The sequence below is a fragment of the Melospiza melodia genome, chromosome 11 (genome assembly GCF_035770615.1).
Source record: "Melospiza melodia melodia isolate bMelMel2 chromosome 11, bMelMel2.pri, whole genome shotgun sequence".
In the NCBI taxonomy this organism is placed as follows: Eukaryota; Metazoa; Chordata; class Aves; order Passeriformes; family Passerellidae; genus Melospiza; species Melospiza melodia.
This window is the reverse complement of record NC_086204.1, coordinates 8,381,909-8,400,653: the sequence shown is the minus strand read 5'-3', so window position 1 is coordinate 8,400,653 and position 18,745 is coordinate 8,381,909. Positions and strand designations below refer to the sequence as shown.

The window sequence follows — 18,745 nt, the reverse complement described above, 5'->3', positions numbered from 1 at the left end:
TCTTTACCCATGGGCTGCAAGTGGATCTCTGCATCCCCTGTGGACTTCATACATTCCAAGGGGACAGTTTGTTTCACCATGGTCCTCACCACAGCCTGCAGAGGAATCTCAGCTCTGATGCTTGAAGCACCTTCTCTTTCTTTTCCACCGACCTTGGTGCCTCCATGTTGTTTTCCCTCACATGTCCTCACTTCTTCCTCTTCTCTGACTAGAAGAAAAACTGTTGCTTGTAGGTATTGTTGCCAACAAGTTCCACTGATTCAAAGGTTTTTGTGAGATCCTGCAGTGCTGAGAGGTTGACCTTGCCTAGATTCCATGCCAGGGAGTCGCTCGCCATGTTTTCACTGCTGACCATGCGGCCCCATTGCCATTGCAGGCAGCGATGGCCGCTGTGGCACTGGTGCTGTTTGGCGCCTCTCTTCATGAGGGGCACCAGGAGGAGAAGCTGCCAGCCCTGCCCCCGTGCCTGCAGCACACTGGCCGGGGTGGCCGGGCAGGCAGGGCTCGTGTGGCTCCCTGAGATGGCGTTGGCCGTGGTGCATTGCCACACGCCGTGACAGGGCTGGCCCCAGCAGCGGCGCTTCACCAGCCCTGCAAAAACAAACTGTGCACGTGCTGTTTGATTTTCTTCTTAAATATGTCATCACAGAGGCTTTACCAACCTCTCTGTTTGGGCCAGCAGCATGTCCATCTCCAGAGCCATCAGAAACTGGCTCTTTGTTGGAAATAGTGGAAGCTTCTAGCAGCTTCTCACCCCTGTGGGCCCCCTGCTATGAAAAACCAGGCTGTCCCAAACTAACACATTGGGGGACGTAATTTTTCAAGTGCTGTATATCTTGATTTTTACTTTATTTTTTTCAGGTGTGTTGGTTTCTGGACCCTTTGCTGTGCTTCTCCTGCTACTTTGGCTCCTCCCTGGTGCCATGCAGGCTTTGGGTGTGACATGCCTAATGCAGGCTGGCCCCTGGCCTAATCACTGGGGGCTGCTCCGTGGTTCGTGACCTAATTCATGGCTGCTGGGTTGTGCGTGTGTTCTTTGAGGACACTCTGTTCTTGGTCCATGGTGCCTCTGGTCTGCTCTCACGTGTGAAGGAGGTGAACACTTGAGCAAGTGCCAAGCCTCATGTTAAAATTTAACATGGTACAGTTCATTCATTTTACAAGTTGAGGTTAAATATGTGTGACTTTTGCAGGTTGAAAAAACCAGTTTCTCAATCAGCTGAAACTCTTCTAGTAGCTTTTTTTTTATGATCAGCAAAAGAACTGGTGATGGCTGCAAGTTCTGCTTAGAGCACTGTTTTTCTTGGAAGTGGTGGGAGCATGAAAGAGCATGGCAGGGACTAAACACCCCAGGTTTTATTCCAAACAAACTCAACGTTGTTTTAGCAAGCCCCCTACATGCTCCAGGATGTCCTGATTGTACACAGTCTGCTTGCTGAAGTGGAGCAAGAACAGCTGGTACACAGCTGTGTGCCTCCTCCTGGGAACCCCTGGCCAGCCCCTTGGCCAGTGTGGATAGCAGATGAAGGTGGCTGAAGACTGTTGTGGTCCTTTTCTCCTCATGGGTTCTCTCAGAGATGTGACTCCCCTGGGCACTTGGTTTATGTGCATGGGGGTAGGTGCTCAAGTCACTGGAGAAGAGTAATGAGGGAGGATGATGTGCTGATGCCACAGACCAGTTAGGAGGGGAACAGAGGGCAAGGAGGTGGCTTTTCTTTCATTCTTCTAGGAGATGGAGAACATAGGTAGCTTAGAAATCATTGCACTCTGATCTTAAAAATACCTTGGTGACTTCAGTCAAATGATGTGGGAAACTTAAACCTCATTTTGTTTTTCCCAGGGAATGAGTAGAAGAGGGCTGTAGTCAGTAGGTTCAATGCTGGAGGAAAAGCTTTGTGAGCTGTAAAAAGATACTGAAATATTGTCTATTTAGGGAGGAAGCAGAGGTACAAACCAGGCTCTACAGTGTGACTTACCCATCTCTGGTTGATACTGTTTCTCCCATGCATTTATTTGGGAGAAATATAATCAAATGTCATTATTAGCTTGGGCCTGGCCTTAAATACACACAAACTCGTCATGGGTCTGATGTAGTCTGTCATCTGTTAGGGAAGTATGTGGAAGAGAATTGCAGCTTCTGAAATGTGTTTGGCTGCACAGAAGCTTGTAGGTCTCTTTATTTATCTGTTCAGCCTGCCCTCAACTTCTGCTTTCAGTTCCTTCACCTTGTCTTTGCTTGGAGATACCATACTGGACTGGAGGAGATACTTGTGGTGTTGCTGGACACGTTCATTCTTCTGCATCATGCTGGGAGAGAAATGCAGTGCAGCTCTTTGCATTCTCTCTCAGTTCTGAGTCTTTCTCACAGGTGTCTCCTGTCCCCCCCAGGAAAAGCCTTTGACATCACGTACGTGCGCCTCAAGTTCCACACCAGCCGTCCCGAGAGCTTTGCCATCTACAAGCGCACGAGGGAGGACGGCCCCTGGGTGCCCTACCAGTACTACAGCGGCTCCTGCGAGAGCACCTACCGCAAAGTCAACCGCGGCTTCATCCGCACCGGCGAGGACGAGCAGCAGGCGCTCTGCACCGACGAGTTCAGCGACATCTCCCCCCTCACCGGGGGCAACGTGGCCTTCTCCACGCTGGAGGGGCGCCCCAGTGCCTACAACTTTGACAACAGCCCTGTGCTGCAGGTAGGTCAGCGGGACTGGCTCAGGCAGGTGGGCTGAGTTGAGCATTCCTGTTGAGTCGCTGTTCATGGTGGGTTTGTGCCGACTGGGCTGCACTGCAGCCCTCACTCATAGTGAAAGGGCCTTGCACAGCTGAGTTGGGGTGGACAATCCACAGAGATGCTTTTGAAGGAAAAGTTGAATTCTTGAGTTTATTGATAGGAAGATTATGGAACAAAAAAAGCAAACCTGGTGGCATTAAGGGTTTGCATTAAGGATTTGTCAGTAGGGATGATGGATGTCTTCAGATCTCTGCCAAGTTAGAAAGCAGCTGTGGACATTCTGCTGTTATTTCACATGCAAGGACACAGGCAAGGTAAAGTCTCAGTCCAGTTAATATTTGAAGCAACTGCATGTGTATTTCAAGCAGAAAACAGTAAGAACTATAAGATTCTTCTAAATACATAAAGCATTACAGGAATCCCTACCCTGTTCTCTTACATGCGTGTTAAAGCAGAGAAGTTTGATTTTATCCTTGGTATTTTTCTCTTACAGGTGGCTTGGCAAGGGGTTTTTGGCAGGGGTTTTTTGTTGTTGAGCATTCTTGAATGTTTTGGATTTTTTTACATTCACAGGAATGCTTGGGCAGTGGTCAGGAGCATACAGTTTATCTGATTTACTTGCCAGTTTCTGTGTTCTGCTTGATGACTTCTCCAGTTTTTATTGCAACAAGGAGCTAAAGCTGTGGGGTTTGCCTCACTGGGGCTCATTGTCTTCCTTTCAGAGCTGTAATTACCATCACTTCCCTTTGCTCTTAGAGTTGCAGGAGTAGTCTGAGACAGGCACCCAGCAGGCTCAGGGCTTGCCTGTTTCCAGTTCCCAGGCAGGAGAGCAGAACCTGGTGGGGTTGATTCTGCAGACTAAAGTGAAATGAAAAAATAAGATTAATGGGAAAGGACAAAGAGCTTCTGAAGTGGAAAAGAACCAGTTTGGCCACCTCATTGATGTAGCCAGCCCTTGCAGAAAACCATGTCTTATCGTTAAGGTGAACAAGGAGATTGCAAGTTAGCAATTGTATAATTTTCTGATAAGCTTCTCTATGTAAGGAATAGAGATCTGACCACCAGTTTCCTAAAATACATACCAGCTCCTGGTGTTGCTTTTTAGAACTGAAGTAAATGTGTATATTGTGATTGGTATTTCCATGTGTTTACATCAGTGTTTGTAATTCAGTAAATAAACACGGTGTTACTGGCTGAGCAGTGACTCAGGTGCTGCACAGTTGTACATACAGGGATGTTTCTTTGTGTTCTTTTTTATTGTGTTTGAAGGAAAACAGCTTTGTAAAGGGTATAATAAAAACAAGGAGGTGCCAATGTCAGTGACTGGTAGAATGTGATATGAAATGTGGCAACAGGCTGTGTGTGCTGGCTGCTGCTGCACGAGGGCAGGGCAGTGTGTTACAGACACCGTATAAATATTATGAAAAACTCTTGTGTTGCAAGTCAGATCTGTCTGTTTTTCTTCCTCAGCCTCCCCCAGCCTCACTCATTTGTCTGTCTGTATCTTTTAGTCTGGTTCAATATGCCTGCAGACAAATATACCCTAAAGCTTTTCCCATTTGTGCTGCATAGCTTTGCAGGAAAACTACAGCCAGACAGATACATGCAATTAGCAAGCTGGCATAATTGCCTGCCCTGCACTTTGTGCTGGAGAGGTTACTCAGTGCTTCCAGCTGAAAGCACTCAGGAAGAGGCATTGAAAGGGTCTCCAGAGAGGAGAAAGGGTCAGGAAAACCCATTTGAACCAAGAGGATGTGGCAAAAGGCTTCTGGGACAGGAACATGTGTGCTCCCAAGGTGCAGAGGGGAAAACAATGAGGAAGGACCCAGCTGCTGAGGAGGGACTTCGTTAACAGAACTGCTAATGACTGGTACTCTCTCAAGGGAAAGAGTGTTTCATCTGATGGGATTTCTCTCTGCTCTAGGAATGGGTGACAGCTACAGATATTAGAGTGACCCTCAACCGTCTGAACACATTTGGAGATGAAGTTTTCAATGACCCAAAAGTTCTCAAGTCTTACTACTATGCAATTTCTGATTTTGCTGTGGGTGGTAGGTGAGTAGACAATAAAACTCTAAAGTTTACTAAAGTTTTTGGTTAGTTTTACTAGATTGCTTTGAAGATACTGATTGTATTCACATCATAACAATAGGCTCTGGTCTTTACTCACTATCCTAAATCAAAATGCATTAGAATGAATTTTACATAATTTGCAAATATTATATATAAGCTTTTGTGGCATAACTTCAGGGCTGGCAGAGATATTTTTTTCCCTAAGTAGATTAAATATTAAGTGATTTGAGAGGGTAAATGGTAAAAAGAGTTAACTGAAGTGAAAAACAAAAGAGGAAAATCTTTTCTGCTCTGTGGTTTGTGTGGTTTTTAATGTGTTTTTCAATTATTCTCTCCTGTGTCTGTACTCTTGAATAACAGTAAGTAGAAAATCTCAGTGTCTCTACTTCACACACATTGAAAGAAGCTATCTCCTTTGGAGGTCTGGAACGCAGTAAAACATGGTTGTGGTTTTCCTTTCCTTTTGCTAATGTCTATTATAGAATGTTTTAACCTTAAGTAGTTGATGATAAAATGTTTTACTAAACAGAGATGAGACCACTGCAGGGTTTTGGCCTGCTTGCATATGGCAGTCCTGAGAGTGGGATTTGGCCACATGGAGATTTGTATTGGCCGCACCACCAGTCTGGAGGTCCTTGGGCTTCTGTATTAGTTCCCTTTGTGCTATTTAATTTCCTTCTGATACCGCAATAGCCCACACTCTGTGAACATACCATGTTCTGGGCTCTCACAAAAGAGAAGTTGTGGAAAATTTACTAACATTAAGCCAGCTAAACCTTTGCTTCTCCTACTCAGGTTAGTCTGAAGACTGCAAAGGAGTTAGTTAACTTTCTTGCCTTTCTAAATGCCTACCTCGAGCAGGCTGCACCTCTTTGTTTATAGAATGGTTTGGAAGGGACCTTCAGAGATCATCTAACCCCCATTGTGGGCAGGGACACTTTCCACTAGCCCAGGTTGCTCCAAGCCCGTCCAACCTGCCCTTGGGCACTTCCAGGAACAAAGCAGCCGCAGCTTCTCTGGGCAACCTGTGCCAGGGCCTCCCCACTCTCATTGATTCCTTATGTCCAATCAAAATTAAAATTTTGAGATGTTTACAATTACTGCCCGTTGTCCCAGCACTACATGCCCTGATAAAAAGTTTCTTTGTTTTGTAAACCCCTTTTAGATATTAGAAGGCCTCCATAAGATATCCATGAAGCTCCCTCTTCTCCAGGCAGAATGACAGCAGTTTTGTTCTCGATTTTGTTGTAATAATTTACCTTCAAATTTCTCTCATCTCAGATTTTGAGATCTGGGCCCTGTTTTTTGCTGTTGCTTTGCGAGTGAACTGGAGCCCTGGAGTTTTAATACCTATCCTTACCTCACCTCAACCAGGTGCAAGTGCAACGGGCATGCCAGTGAGTGTGTAAAGAATGAGCTTGGCAAGCTGGTCTGCAACTGCAAGCACAACACCTTTGGGGTGGACTGTGAGAAGTGCCTTCCTTTCTTCAACGACCGCCCGTGGAGGAGAGCGACGGCCGAGAGCGCCAACGAGTGCCTGCGTACGTGAGCTGTCAGGGACAGCCTGGCTGGGGCAGGGCCCTGCCTCTGCTGCCAGCCACAAGCTGGCCCTGCCTGCTTCCAACTTCAGTCACAGCCAGCATTAAGCACAGTTCATGGGGCTCTTGGTCATTCTACTCCTGTCCTGTGAGAGCTTTCTGGTAGATCCCTAGGAATGGGCATCTCCTTTCTGCAGAAGGATGGGAAACACCCGTCTTTCCTAAAGAAATGTACAGGCTTGTACTTCATGAGGCCCATGGGAAAAAAATCTGTTTACTATGCTGGAGTATAATTGCCCTTTCAAAAGCTCCTCATTTAGCATCAGCTGATTTTTGTGTTTGGGTTATTGGCTTTTACAGTTACTTGTTGATTATTTAACCTAATTTCCAGACCGCAGATGCAGGTCTCTGTCACAGAACACCAATTTGCTTGCTGTTTTGTTCCAGACTACAGCTCCTGGTAGTTTACTTTATGGGGAAGCTTTTTCAGACAGAAAAGTTTTCTTCCTGTCTGACCTCTGTGTGTCTAGATAGGTCCCAGCTGTCTGTGGCTTCCCTCAATGGGCTGGTGAAGTTGGGATGTTCTGCTGTCTAGGGATTTGCAATACGGGGGAGAAGCTCTCATTACAGCGTGGAGCAGCCTCATGTTACCTTTTCATGCTTGTTTGCATGACCGAGATCGGTGCTGCTGTGTGGGAGGACAACATTTTGGCTGCACATGGCAGCCTGATGTTGAAAGAAGTGGGGTAGCAAATGCTGGTTTTGCTTTGGGCATTGATGAGCATGGTGCCATCTTGGTCTCGGAGTGGTAAAAAGCTCCTTCCCCAGCTCGCCCAGAGCTGAACTGAGGGTGGGATGTGTGCTGTGGGGACAGGCTGGTCACTGACAGTGCCGTGTCTTTGCAGCGTGTGAGTGCAGCGGGCGCTCCCAGGAGTGCTACTTCGACCCCGAGCTGTACCGCGCCACGGGCCATGGCGGGCACTGCACCAACTGCGCCGGCAACACCGACGGGCCCCGCTGCGAGCGCTGCCGCCACGGCTTCTACCGCCTGGCCAGCGAGCAGGGCTGCCTGCCCTGCAGCTGCAACCCCGTCGGTGAGTGACTGCTGCTGGCACACTGACGGCACAGAACCCACCTCTGCTCTCCCTCATGCTGCTCATTGTGGGCTTGTTTGGATTGCTTGTCTTTTTTCCCATGTAGGAAATGTTTATTGGGTTGTATTTTGGTTTAAGTTGTCCTTGGATCTAAATGGAGTTAGGGTGGCAAGGGCAGATGGGTCACCTCTGCAGCACTTACTCCTTTGAATGTATTCTGAAATAGATTTTTTTTTTTTCCCCCACTGTGTATGTGTTACCCTGGATGCTCCCAGTACTAAAGAACTCATTTAAATTCTTAATAACCAAGATGATGTGAGTGGGTATTTCTGGAAGTTGCTCATGCTGAGAAATTGTAGTGAACTTTAGCTGCTGCATCAGTTTCTCCTACCAAGTATCCAAGCACTATAAATACAAACCAGTGAAACATTAAACACAAAAGAGGGTGGGGTGAGATAAAACAAATTAAACTCAAAATGTGTAGTTAAACTCCTTTAAAATAAATGGGGATGGGGGTAACTGTGGCAGGAGACTATATCTTTTGTTGTGTAGGGAGCCACTTAAACTGTAAGGAGTGATCTCATAACTACACCAAACCCACAGCAAGTAAGGTGGAAGGAGGGAAAAGGGTAGCAAATAGTAAGATATGATGTGAGGTTTCAAAAGAGAAGCTGACATAAGTCGTTGCTTGCAGCATGCCCTAAAAGCAGCCAGGGAGAGATCTGCCAGGGTACATCTCCCATCTAATTTTGTCAAGGAGTCATTCACTTGTGAAATTTTTGACCAATAAAGGCCTTTTCTTCTTCTGACAGCTTTCCTGGGTCCTTGTGTTAGACCTTATTTTAAGAGGAGTGTGGGTTGGTGTGAGCTGAGATGGTTGAAAAGATGGAGGGAGGTGACTTCTCAGGTCTTTAAGGACAGCTTTCAAAGGCCTTTATAACTTAGCCATTAGCTTGTATGCCATGACTCACTGACACCCAGAGTCTATTTCAATCTCCTGGATATGTTTGGATTGGTATTTTTTATCAAGTACTGTTTCTTCCTAAATAATCCTAAGTGGGACTGCAAAGGGGATTTGAACTTTGGCTGTATATGGTAAAGGTTTTGTGAGTTCTTCTGTCCCGTCCAGCCTAATCATCTTATAACTCTTCACTTTGCTGTAATCTTCTGGTGTGGATTGAAGTGGAAACAAGCAACTATTTCTGTATATTAAAATATTTTTCTCCTGCTAGTTAACTCTTACGGTGCTGACAGCTCCAAGGCTGGCAGCTACATGGATGCTTGGGAGAAAGCATTTTGTCCACTGTGGATTAAGGAAACCTGCTGCTGCTTTTTGTGCAAGACCACTTGAATAGAGCAGTACTGAGGAAGGCATACTTCCAAAAATTAGGGTTTTGCTCATGAGTTTACTAGGATTCATAGTGGCACATGCAGCCTTGTTCCAAAGAGGTAGTTTAGTCTTTAAATACAGCTTAAGAATCAAGGAAGGAAATTGGAGTGTGAAAAGGGGAGGTCAGGGTAAGGGGAGATGCTGATTACAGGGAGCACAAGGGATTCAGGGAATAAAATCTTGGAAATTACATATTGCAGAGTAAAACAGATGTGGAATTGGAGGCATGCAAATGTAGCACTGAGAATGAAGCAGGAGAGGGCAATTTGGAGTTAAAATTATATTTTATATATAAAGAGGTTAGTTGTTAGGAAAAAAAGGCTGAATATCATTTGGGAAGGCTAGATAACAGCTCAGCTGTCTAGAGCTGCCAGGGGAAAATCCCTGGGAGCTAGAGGCAGTCTTTAGGTAAGCTGTCACTCATCAGCTTGAGGCTGTGCTTCGCTCTTTCTTCTTCCTTGCTTCTTGGCCATTGTGTGAAGTGTGAGTAGCTGATGGAGCCGGGTGTGTGTGCTGAGGTGGCTGTCCCTGCTGTCCCCACAGGCTCCCTCAGCACACAGTGTGACAGCTATGGCCAGTGCAGCTGCAAGCCCGGAGTGATGGGGGACAAGTGTGACCGGTGCCAGCCAGGGTTCCACTCTCTCTCCGAAGCTGGCTGCAGGTAAGGAGGATTGCAGCTCTCTAGAGGAAAACATGGCTTTTTTTAAAGCTTTCTCTATGTGCCTCTTACTGAACTCTCCTGACACCCCCAGGCCCTGTTCTTGCAATGCTGCTGGCAGCACAGGGGAGTGCAATGTTGAGACAGGGCGGTGTGCGTGCAAGGACAATGTGGAAGGGTTCCACTGTGAGAGGTGAGTTTTTCTTCCCATGGCTTTGTTTCAAGAATGAAAAACATTTGAGCAAGGACCTGGGGTTAAGCATCAGGGAAATTAATTCTCTTTCCTTCACATCTTCAGATGCAAACCTGGATTTTTCCATCTGGAGTCCTCCAATCCAAGAGGCTGTACCCCCTGCTTCTGTTTTGGACACTCTTCAGTCTGCACCAGTGCTGTGGGCTACAGTATCTATAGCATCACCTCCAACTTCGAGTTTGGTAAAACTGAGCTTTCCTTTGTATCTCAGGTTGGGCTGTAGACTCAAGTCAGAAGCTATTAAAAAGCCCCTACTCCTTCCTTTCTGTGCAAGACCACAAACCTTGGGCAGGCAGGGCTAGGATCCCTCTTTTGGAAGTGCTGAGGTTTCCATGTCTGCAGCTTATTTGTTCACATGGGGAGGCATGAATTCACAGCTCTGGCCTCGGGCACACAGTTATTGTACACCATGCAGGTGCGAGTGGGAATTGCAAATAGAAACCTTTTCTGTCCTGAGAGGTGTGCTGACAAAGCAGAGTTTCCTCAGTTCTAGAACCAAGTCAGGACTTTCTGATTGAGAGGATCAAAATCACTTCAAATTTGGGGTTTACATGGCTCTAAATAAAATGCAGTTGTGTTTCCTATGAGTGTAAGCCCAGGAAAAATCTGTTTCTTTCATGCAGTCAGTTTCATGTGTACGCGTGTTTTTATTCTGCATAGTCTGAAAATAACATCTTTTCAATTAAATTCCACTGGATAACAGTTCATACAAAGGCTGTAGCTCTCAACAAATTGTAGTGGCCTGCAGGTTTTTCTATCTCTGCTTATGCTCTTTAGAAAAGAAGGTTTTGGACTAGTAGTCATCAGAGAGTTCAAAGTTCAGAGGTTTCAAGTCAGCACTTGAGTCAGGGGCTTAAATTGGAGAAGTGGTGTTTACTATCTGAGTTCTTCTGCACAGCTGCTTTCTGCAGCCTGTCAGTGCCCACACACATTAGATTAGCTAAGACACGAACAGTGTGATGCAAGAAGTGTGTGCAAATCTCCATCTTCCAAGGGTATTAATTCTTGCCTGTCTGATTGTTCAGGAGAGGATGAGTGGCGTGCTGAGCAGCGAGATGGCTCAGAGGTCCTGCTGCAGTGGAGTGCTGAGACGCAGGATATCTCCGTTATCTCTGACACCTACTTCCCCATGTACTTCGTTGCACCACGTAGGTCATTCCAAAAGCATGGCTTTCTGTGCTGCTTGTGCTCTTTGTGTTCTGTCCCCTAACTGTAAGGATTTCTTCTCCTTTCAGGCAAGTTCTTGGGCAACCAGGTTTTGAGTTATGGGCAAAACCTGACCTTCTCCTTCCGTGTGGACAGGCGGGACACGCGCCTCTCTGCAGAGGACCTGGTGCTGGAAGGGGCTGGGCTGAGAGTGTCTGTGCCTCTCATTGCCCAGGGCAACTCCTACCCCAGTGAGAATGTGCAGACCTACACCTTCAGGTACAGTGGGAGCAGCTGTCACCTAGCCTGGGCTGTCTTTGGCCTCTGAGCTCTTGAGGAAACGGAGATCATTGGGTTTGAACTTATGTGGGTGATGTTGCAATAGCACAGCGCTGTTGCAAAGGGAGCTTTTGAGAGGGTGCAGCTGTTAGCAGCTGCAAACTGTGCTGATCATGCTTGGCTCTTCTCCCCAGGCTCCATGAGGCTGCAGATTACCCATGGAGGCCTGCTCTTACAGCATTTGAATTCCAAAAGCTTCTCCACAACTTGACTTCCATCAAGATCCGTGGGACATACAGTGAGAGAAGTAAGTCACTGAACAGAACGTCACACAAGAGGGGGTAAACTGGTTTGTTTGGGTTGCTTCATTGTAGGGCCCAGCCATAAGCAGCTGTGGCAGCTTATTTGGCAAAGCTTGTGCCAATGGCTTTTCACCTGGTTTTCCTGTGTAGCATCTTCTCCCAGACCTCCTGAAGAGGATATGGGAAAGAAAAGTGTTGTCTTTGAATGTCTGAAAGCTGAACACTTAGCAACTGCTGATTCCTTGCTCTGGACATGGGAATTTTTCTTTGTTGAGTAGCCACTATCCTCCAGTTGGTAAAAATACATAGTACAGAGTACTGAAGGAGGATGTAGGAAGTTTACAGCACTTGGCTTTAAGTTTGGCTACACTGAAAATGGTTACATCTCTTTCTGAGTCTTGCCTTTACATGACAAATGGGAAGGACAAGGTCTAAAGTGCTGCCTGTGCAGAACCTGAGGGAAAGTTCCTCATAATGAAGATTTATAAAAATTGGCATGAATTAGAAGCAAAAATAGGTCCTTAGTTAATGCTGTGTGATGAAGAATTTTTGCAGAAAGACGCAAAGGATGAATTTGCATTTGGGAAAGGTGGGAAAACTGCAAGTGTTTCAGAGGGGTGGCCCATAATGAGGAATGTAGGGCTGTGAAATGGAGGGGTAGAAAGGTGTGGAGCAAACCATCTGTGAGTGCTGTAGCCACTGCTAGTATGTAGGAACTGGGGCTCTGCTCAGTGCACTGGAACTGCTGCAGTGGTACAGACACAGTGATACAAGTTTAAAGTCAGCTGTATCTGAACTCTGTTTTGCTCCAGGGAAGGGGCTGGTAGTAGAGGAGGGAAGTGCTGAGATGCCAGAGGAAGGAATGGCTTGAGAGAAATAGTTGGCGAGTTTGTCCCGAGGCGTGGTTTGCAGACAGTGTATTACAATTGTTAGAGACATGGTCTGTTCTGGCTTGAAAGCCAGGAATGGTTTTGGTATTTGATTTGGAAATGGAAACCATACACATGTAAAATATAACTTAATTTTAATTGACTGTACTTGCTGTTCTCAGATTCTCCTCTGTATTGTCATTCTCAGCTTTCCTACCCTGCATGTTCCCTTAGTGAGCTCCAGTGCATCTTTGCTCATCTCTCTAAACCTTCCTGGAGGGTTTTGCATAGGATTCATTTTTCCAACTGCAAACACCCTCCTGTCTGCCCCTCATACCCCTCGTTCAGCTGTGTTTGGAGAAGAGGTGATGATAGCCTTTGTGGTTACAGAGGGTTTTCCCTTGGTGCTTTCTAGGTGCCGGTCACCTGGATGATGTCACCATCACAAGTGCTCGCCCTGGACCTGGTGTGCCTGTGGCCTGGGTGGAGAGCTGCTCGTGCCCAGTGGGATATGAGGGGCAGTTCTGTGAGCGCTGCACCTCCGGGTACCGCCGAGAGAGCCCCGGCCTGGGGCCCTACAGCCCCTGCGTGCCCTGCACGTGCAACGGGCACAGCGAGACCTGCGACCCCGAGACGGGTGAGAGACAAACAGGGAGCAGCAGGAGCGTGCTGCTTCTTCTCTGGGTTGGACAGTGAAGCAAAACTCACATCCCTCTCTGTTGCAGGTATGTGCAATTGCAGGGATAACACGGCAGGAACTCACTGTGAGAAGTGCAGTGATGGGTACTACGGCGATGCCACGGCCGGCACAGCCTCGGACTGCCAGCCCTGCCCGTGCCCGGGCACCTCGAGCTGTGCCATCGTGCCCCGCACCAAGGAGGTGGTGTGCACCAGCTGCCAGACTGGCACTACAGGTGTGTTCCTACACAAAACATCTTTCTCTACATCCACATGCTTGTGGAAATGTCTCCTGCTAGTTCTTGTTCTCTGATCCACAGTGAAAGCCGCTGCATCTTCTGGTTCAAATCCTTCTCCCTTCCTCAGCCCTATTTTCTATCCTGTGTGAGGCTTGGGGTTTCACAAGTTTTTCATGCCTGTTTCTTGAGAACAAAAGGTTTGATCTGCAAAGTCTGAGCATTTCTGTGCTGTATATGAGAGACATGCTGCCTTCCAGTAGAGCTCTGATGATGGCATGGTGTTGGGCAGAAAATAGATTTAAAAGAGCCAGGAAGGCAGGTCAGACTGAAATAAAATTAGAAGGTGCAGTTTGCCAGCAAATGAGGCTCTACAGGATGCTTCCTAGGAAGAGCAGAAAGGCTACAGTGACTCACGAATTGCTGTCCAAAAAAATAGAAGATCAAATTAGTGCTCAGCAATTTTAAGGAGAAATATGTGAACAGATACTGATCTTTTTTTCTTAGCAATAAGCTGTGAAGTCCAAGCATGTAACTGAGTTGTTAAGCAGAATTTTTTGTTCTGCCTGCAAGCAGCAAGAAAGCCATAGGATGATTGGCAGCCTTCATGCTTCTCTGCTGATTTCATGCTTGGCATGGCAGAGTCCAAAGTACAGAATACCTGTACATTCCTGAGTGCTTAGGAAAGCCTCTGACCAAGCACATAAGCAGCTCATGGGGGTTCCTGTGGGTGCCACTGAATTGTGAACCAAAGCAGGGCCCTTCAGCTCAGGTGTCTGTAGCAGCTGATCTTTCTTGTAGCTATGTGATTGCAGAGGAGTTTCTCCTGTCTCATGCCACCTTTTTGGGATGTGAGGGAAAAGGGGGTTTGTTTGTGCAAGAGCTGCCTAAGAAGGGGAACTCATAACTGGCTGGGGAGGTCAGATCTGCAGTAAGTGTAGGCAGCTGCTGAATTGGATGCTTCAGTGGCTGCCTGTGGAGGTTTGGCAGGTCACATTGGCAGAGGAGCTTCCTGGAGCAGTGATGCCCCATGGAACTCTACCTCTTGGGATTCTTAAATTAACAGCAAATTGCATCAAATTGGTTTGGCTTAAAGGGATAAGAGGGGAAGGAAGAATGGAAATAATTCATAATGCAAAGTTCCACCAAAAAATCAGCTTAGAGATGGGGAGGGATTTGTGTCTGGCCCCAGCAGAGGGATGAAAGGGAAGAAGCTGAAGAGTTTACTTTTCAGAAGGGAGGGCAGAGGGGATCCATGTGAGATGGCAGCACAGGGCTTTCTGCTGCAGCACCCGTGTCTGTGTTGTGTCCCAGGCAAGAGGTGTGAGCTGTGTGATGATGCCTATTTCGGAGACCCGCTGGGCAGGAATGGTGCGGTGAGGCCGTGCCGCCTGTGCCAGTGCAACAACAACATCGACCCCAACGCCGTGGGCAACTGCGACCGCCAGACCGGAGAGTGCCTCAAGTGCATCTACAACACCGCTGGCTTCTACTGCGACCGCTGCAAGGACGGCTTCTTTGGGAACCCCCTGGCCTCTGACCCCTCAGACAAGTGCAGAGGTGAGACTTGCTTCTGGTTGCATTTAAAAATGGTTCTGTCCCCAGGAGCTGCTGTCCGGCTGTCACTTGTGCCCGTCAGCAGCAATGTGTGGCTTTACCCTGATTCGGTGGTTTGAGCTTGCTAAAAGCCTTATCTTTGTGGGCACTTAGTGTGATGCAGGGGCTGGGTGGCCATGTGGTTTGGATTGAGGCCCATTACGGTAAGTACCAACACCACAAGGGATTTCTAACTTTGTGCATGTTTCTCCATACCTTTTTATTTTTGCAGCTTGTCACTGCAATCCCTACGGCACAGTGAATCAGCAGACGATCTGCAATCAAGTGACTGGGCAGTGTGAGTGCTTGTCTCACGTCACTGGGAGAGACTGCAGTGCCTGTGAGCCTGGATTCTTCAACCTCCAGAGTGGACGTGGCTGTGAGAGGTGAGGTTTGGCTTGGCTTGTGTTACAGACCCTGGTTTTGGAGGGTCTGTGCTTACATTGTGCAGGAATGTGACGTTTGTCACAAGTAACAGGTGTTCCTCTGCTGCTGTGGATGGGGAAGAGCAGTGGTCAAGGAGCAGCTACTAAGGCTGTACAAAAAGCCTGACTTATAAATAGCCTTATAAAGAGCTCTAAATCAGGGTTTTAAATAGAAAACTGCCACTTGACTTCATGATTGTAGTAGGGGCTCTTGGGCTCTTTTTTTAGTGCAGGCAGCAATGACCTTGCATGGTTCAAAAACTCGGTGCCTTGCCTGCTGCATCTTCACAGCAAGAAAAGTGGCTTTTGGCAAATGCAAATGTTGAGCTGTGCTCTTCAGAGAGGCCCCAATTGTCCCTTCTGTGTCACATCTGACGTGTTCTGCCTCCCCCAGGTGCAACTGCCACGCGCTGGGCTCCACCAGCGGGCAGTGTGACATCCGGACGGGGCAGTGCGAGTGCCAGCCAGGTGTCACCAGCCAGCACTGTGACACATGTGAGCCCAACCACTTCGGCTTTGGCTCTGAAGGCTGCAAACGTAAGTGTGAGGGGCTACAGTGAGGCAGGTGGGAAGGATGTTGCACACCCAGCCCTGCCTTTGCTTTCCTTCTGCCTCTGGGAAGGTATTTTGTCACCTTGCTCCTCATCACAGCAGAAGCTGGCACTTTTATGTCCACATTGTGTGTGACGTAATTTGATTTCTGTACTACAGCTTATCCCCTTCTTCTTTTGTTTCCTTTTTCTTGTCCAACTTTCTAGATATCCAAATTAGTAGCTATCTACTTCTCCTTAGTGTAAATATATTCTCTGCGTCTTGGCCTCCAACAGCCCTGTTTCCTAATGTGTCCCTGCACAGTTACACTGCAGGTGGCCTCAGTATCCAGGTTCTGTCTGGAGGAGCAGCTGATCATGTCAAAATGATTGCAAAGCAGGTTGATCCAAACTTTCCTTATTAATATCCCTGCCTGTGAAGAGCAGGAAAGCTAACTGCAGTTGGTTACAATGCAATATGGTAGAATGATGCTTTGTGGGAGAGATAATGGCAGCACTGAACACACACAGTGAATGATGGATCCTGCTTGTGAGTAGAAGCACTGTGATCAGGAGGGAGGTCCAACTGTGAGTTTGTGCCCCAAAGCTCTTGCAGATGTTTTAGGATATTAAGCATATCCTCTTGTCCTGTGAGTTTTAGGGTATTTGTGCCTGTTCTGCAGTCTGACTGGCGTTTTCCTCCCCTGCAGCCTGTGACTGTGATCCCGAGGGCTCGCGGTCGCTGCAGTGCCGGGAGAACGGACACTGTGAGTGCAAGGAGGGCTTTGTGGGGAGCCGCTGCAACCAGTGCGAGGAGAACTACTTCTACAACCGCTCCTGGCCTGGCTGCCAGGAGTGCCCAGCCTGCTACAGACTAGTGAAAGACAAGGTGAGGCCACAGACACTGCTCTTGGTACCACTGGAGATGGTGGCACGTGTCCACTTGTGCAGCGTTGCAGCCCGTGACTGTTGGTGGTTGCTGACAGCAGAGAGGCTCAAGGTGCTTTGCTGTGTCAGAGCTGTGCTCTGTCCCTCTCATGTAGGTGGCAGAGCAACGTCAAAGGCTGCAGGAGTTGGAAAATCTTATAGCAAATCTGGGTAGCAGAGAAGAAGCTGTAACTGATGAAGCCTTCGAAGAGCGGTTGAAGCAGGCAGAAAGAGAGGTTACAGAGCTGCTCCATGAAGCACAAAAGAGCAAAGGTGAGTTGACCTGATCAGACATGGACCAACTAAATGAGTTCTTTGCCTCATGTTCCTGTTCCCTTTGGAGACAGCATGTTATATTTCAAGCCAGTTCTGTGCTCCAGGATTGACAGCAATTTCAGGCAGCACTGAATGTTATCATAACAACAGTGGCTGTGCTTTTATCCATGCTGTTCTACCAGTGGTCTTTGTTGTACATGGAAGTAAAGATCTGCCTCTAGATCTGCATGGATGGAAGTGTTTTATGTGTTACCCTCTTCTCTCGATGCAAAGGAGGGTTTTATTTGTTACATGAGCAGGAAACTTTCCAGTACACTTATTATGTTTTAAATTTGCTCAGACATCTTGGGATCAAGTAGTTCTTGTTGATCTGATCATCAGTGATCAGAATGAAGGCTTCAAAATCCTGATGACAAACTTAATTATCCCACCATCAAGTGTAGAATATTCTGAAGAATGTTGTTTTTCCTGTTAAACTCTGTTTCAAATTGATTCTTGTGTTGTCACCACTACCACAGGATGTTTGTCATGTCTGTGACAGTGGTTTGTCCTTAGGGTCTCTTTAATGTATAAGATGATGTGTGTTTTGGAAAAGAGAAGCCTGAAGAAGACTATTGACTTTGCAGTAAAAGATGTTCCCCTGGGAGCTGGTTCAGTGATTTCAGACCATTTTGGGAAAATTTGTCCCCTTTGTATGAAGCTGGGAAAAAGCTAACACACATGTAATGCTGGCATTTGCTTGGGAAGATTCCTGCCAGTGAGAATGGTTGCTTAAGACTTTGTTAGCTTTAGCTGAGGTAGATTTTTACTAGATAATAGTCCTACATATGGGGGTAGCAGGGTGGGGATTGCAGAAAGATGAGGGAATGGATTTGGTTTTGTGGTGGAATTTTGATCTCTGTCTTAGAATCATAGAATCATTTATTTGGAAATTCCCTCAAGATCAAGTCCAACTGTTCCCTGCCCCCCAGCACTGCCAAGGTCACCATTAACCCATGTTCCCAAGTGCCACATCCACCCAGCTTTAGGATCCCTCCAGGGACAGTGATTCAGCATTTCCCTAGACAGCCCTTTAAGTGAAGAAATTTTTCCCACTATCCAACCAAAACCTCCCCAGGCACAGCTTGAAGCTGTTTCCTCTCATCCTGTCTCTGTTCCTTGGGAGCAGAGCCTGACACCCTGGGTGCACCCTCCTGTCAGGGAGTTGTGGATAGACAGAAGGTCCCCCCTGAGCCTCCTTTTCTCCAGGCTCAACCCCTCCCAGCTCCTTCAGCTGCTCCTCATGAGACTGGTGCTCTAAACTCTTCCCCACCTCCAGGTTCTTCTCTTACTAAGAGGGCAAGGTAAATGCAACAAAAACTACCCTGGCAAAAATCTGTGCACACCTGAAGAAGTTTTTTCTGTTTTTCTGTGGTAGTATGTTTTTGAAGTGTGTGAAATGTTCATGTTCAATACTTAAGATGTGCTGCAAGGTCAAGGTATTTGATCAATCTTAATTTTGGAGTTCTGTGGGCTTTGGCTTGCAGTTTAATCATTGGTAACACTCTCAGCTTTTCAAAAGTTACTGCCATGGTTGTGAGGCACATACCTGTGCTGTGATGCCTCCATTATTAAGATGCTGTTGTGGGGAGTTACATGATGGTCCAAAAATTTGGTGAAGTGTGGGTGCCTTATAAATCCTACATATGTGAAAACCAAGGCTCACAGCTTTTGCCAGCCCTTTGGTTTAGGAGAGTTTGGAGTG

The 18,745-nt window shown here is 47.1% G+C and overlaps 1 protein-coding gene across 1 annotated transcript in view; it reads left to right on the top strand.

The window, feature by feature from the left end:
* LAMC1 (laminin subunit gamma 1) overlaps nucleotides 1–18,745 on the top strand; it is a 67,219-nt gene that overhangs the window by 40,632 nt on the left and 7,842 nt on the right. Inside the window, exons 2-18 of the mRNA XM_063165475.1 lie at nucleotides 2,389–2,693; nucleotides 4,656–4,786; nucleotides 6,179–6,345; nucleotides 7,248–7,436; nucleotides 9,370–9,487; nucleotides 9,579–9,677; nucleotides 9,783–9,919; nucleotides 10,763–10,885; nucleotides 10,973–11,162; nucleotides 11,357–11,469; nucleotides 12,749–12,970; nucleotides 13,059–13,247; nucleotides 14,562–14,807; nucleotides 15,076–15,229; nucleotides 15,663–15,805; nucleotides 16,509–16,687; nucleotides 16,842–16,998. Coding sequence (XP_063021545.1) covers nucleotides 2,389–2,693; nucleotides 4,656–4,786; nucleotides 6,179–6,345; nucleotides 7,248–7,436; nucleotides 9,370–9,487; nucleotides 9,579–9,677; nucleotides 9,783–9,919; nucleotides 10,763–10,885; nucleotides 10,973–11,162; nucleotides 11,357–11,469; nucleotides 12,749–12,970; nucleotides 13,059–13,247; nucleotides 14,562–14,807; nucleotides 15,076–15,229; nucleotides 15,663–15,805; nucleotides 16,509–16,687; nucleotides 16,842–16,998 — 2,862 coding nt within the window. The remainder of the gene's footprint in view (nucleotides 1–2,388; nucleotides 2,694–4,655; nucleotides 4,787–6,178; nucleotides 6,346–7,247; nucleotides 7,437–9,369; nucleotides 9,488–9,578; nucleotides 9,678–9,782; nucleotides 9,920–10,762; nucleotides 10,886–10,972; nucleotides 11,163–11,356; nucleotides 11,470–12,748; nucleotides 12,971–13,058; nucleotides 13,248–14,561; nucleotides 14,808–15,075; nucleotides 15,230–15,662; nucleotides 15,806–16,508; nucleotides 16,688–16,841; nucleotides 16,999–18,745) is intronic.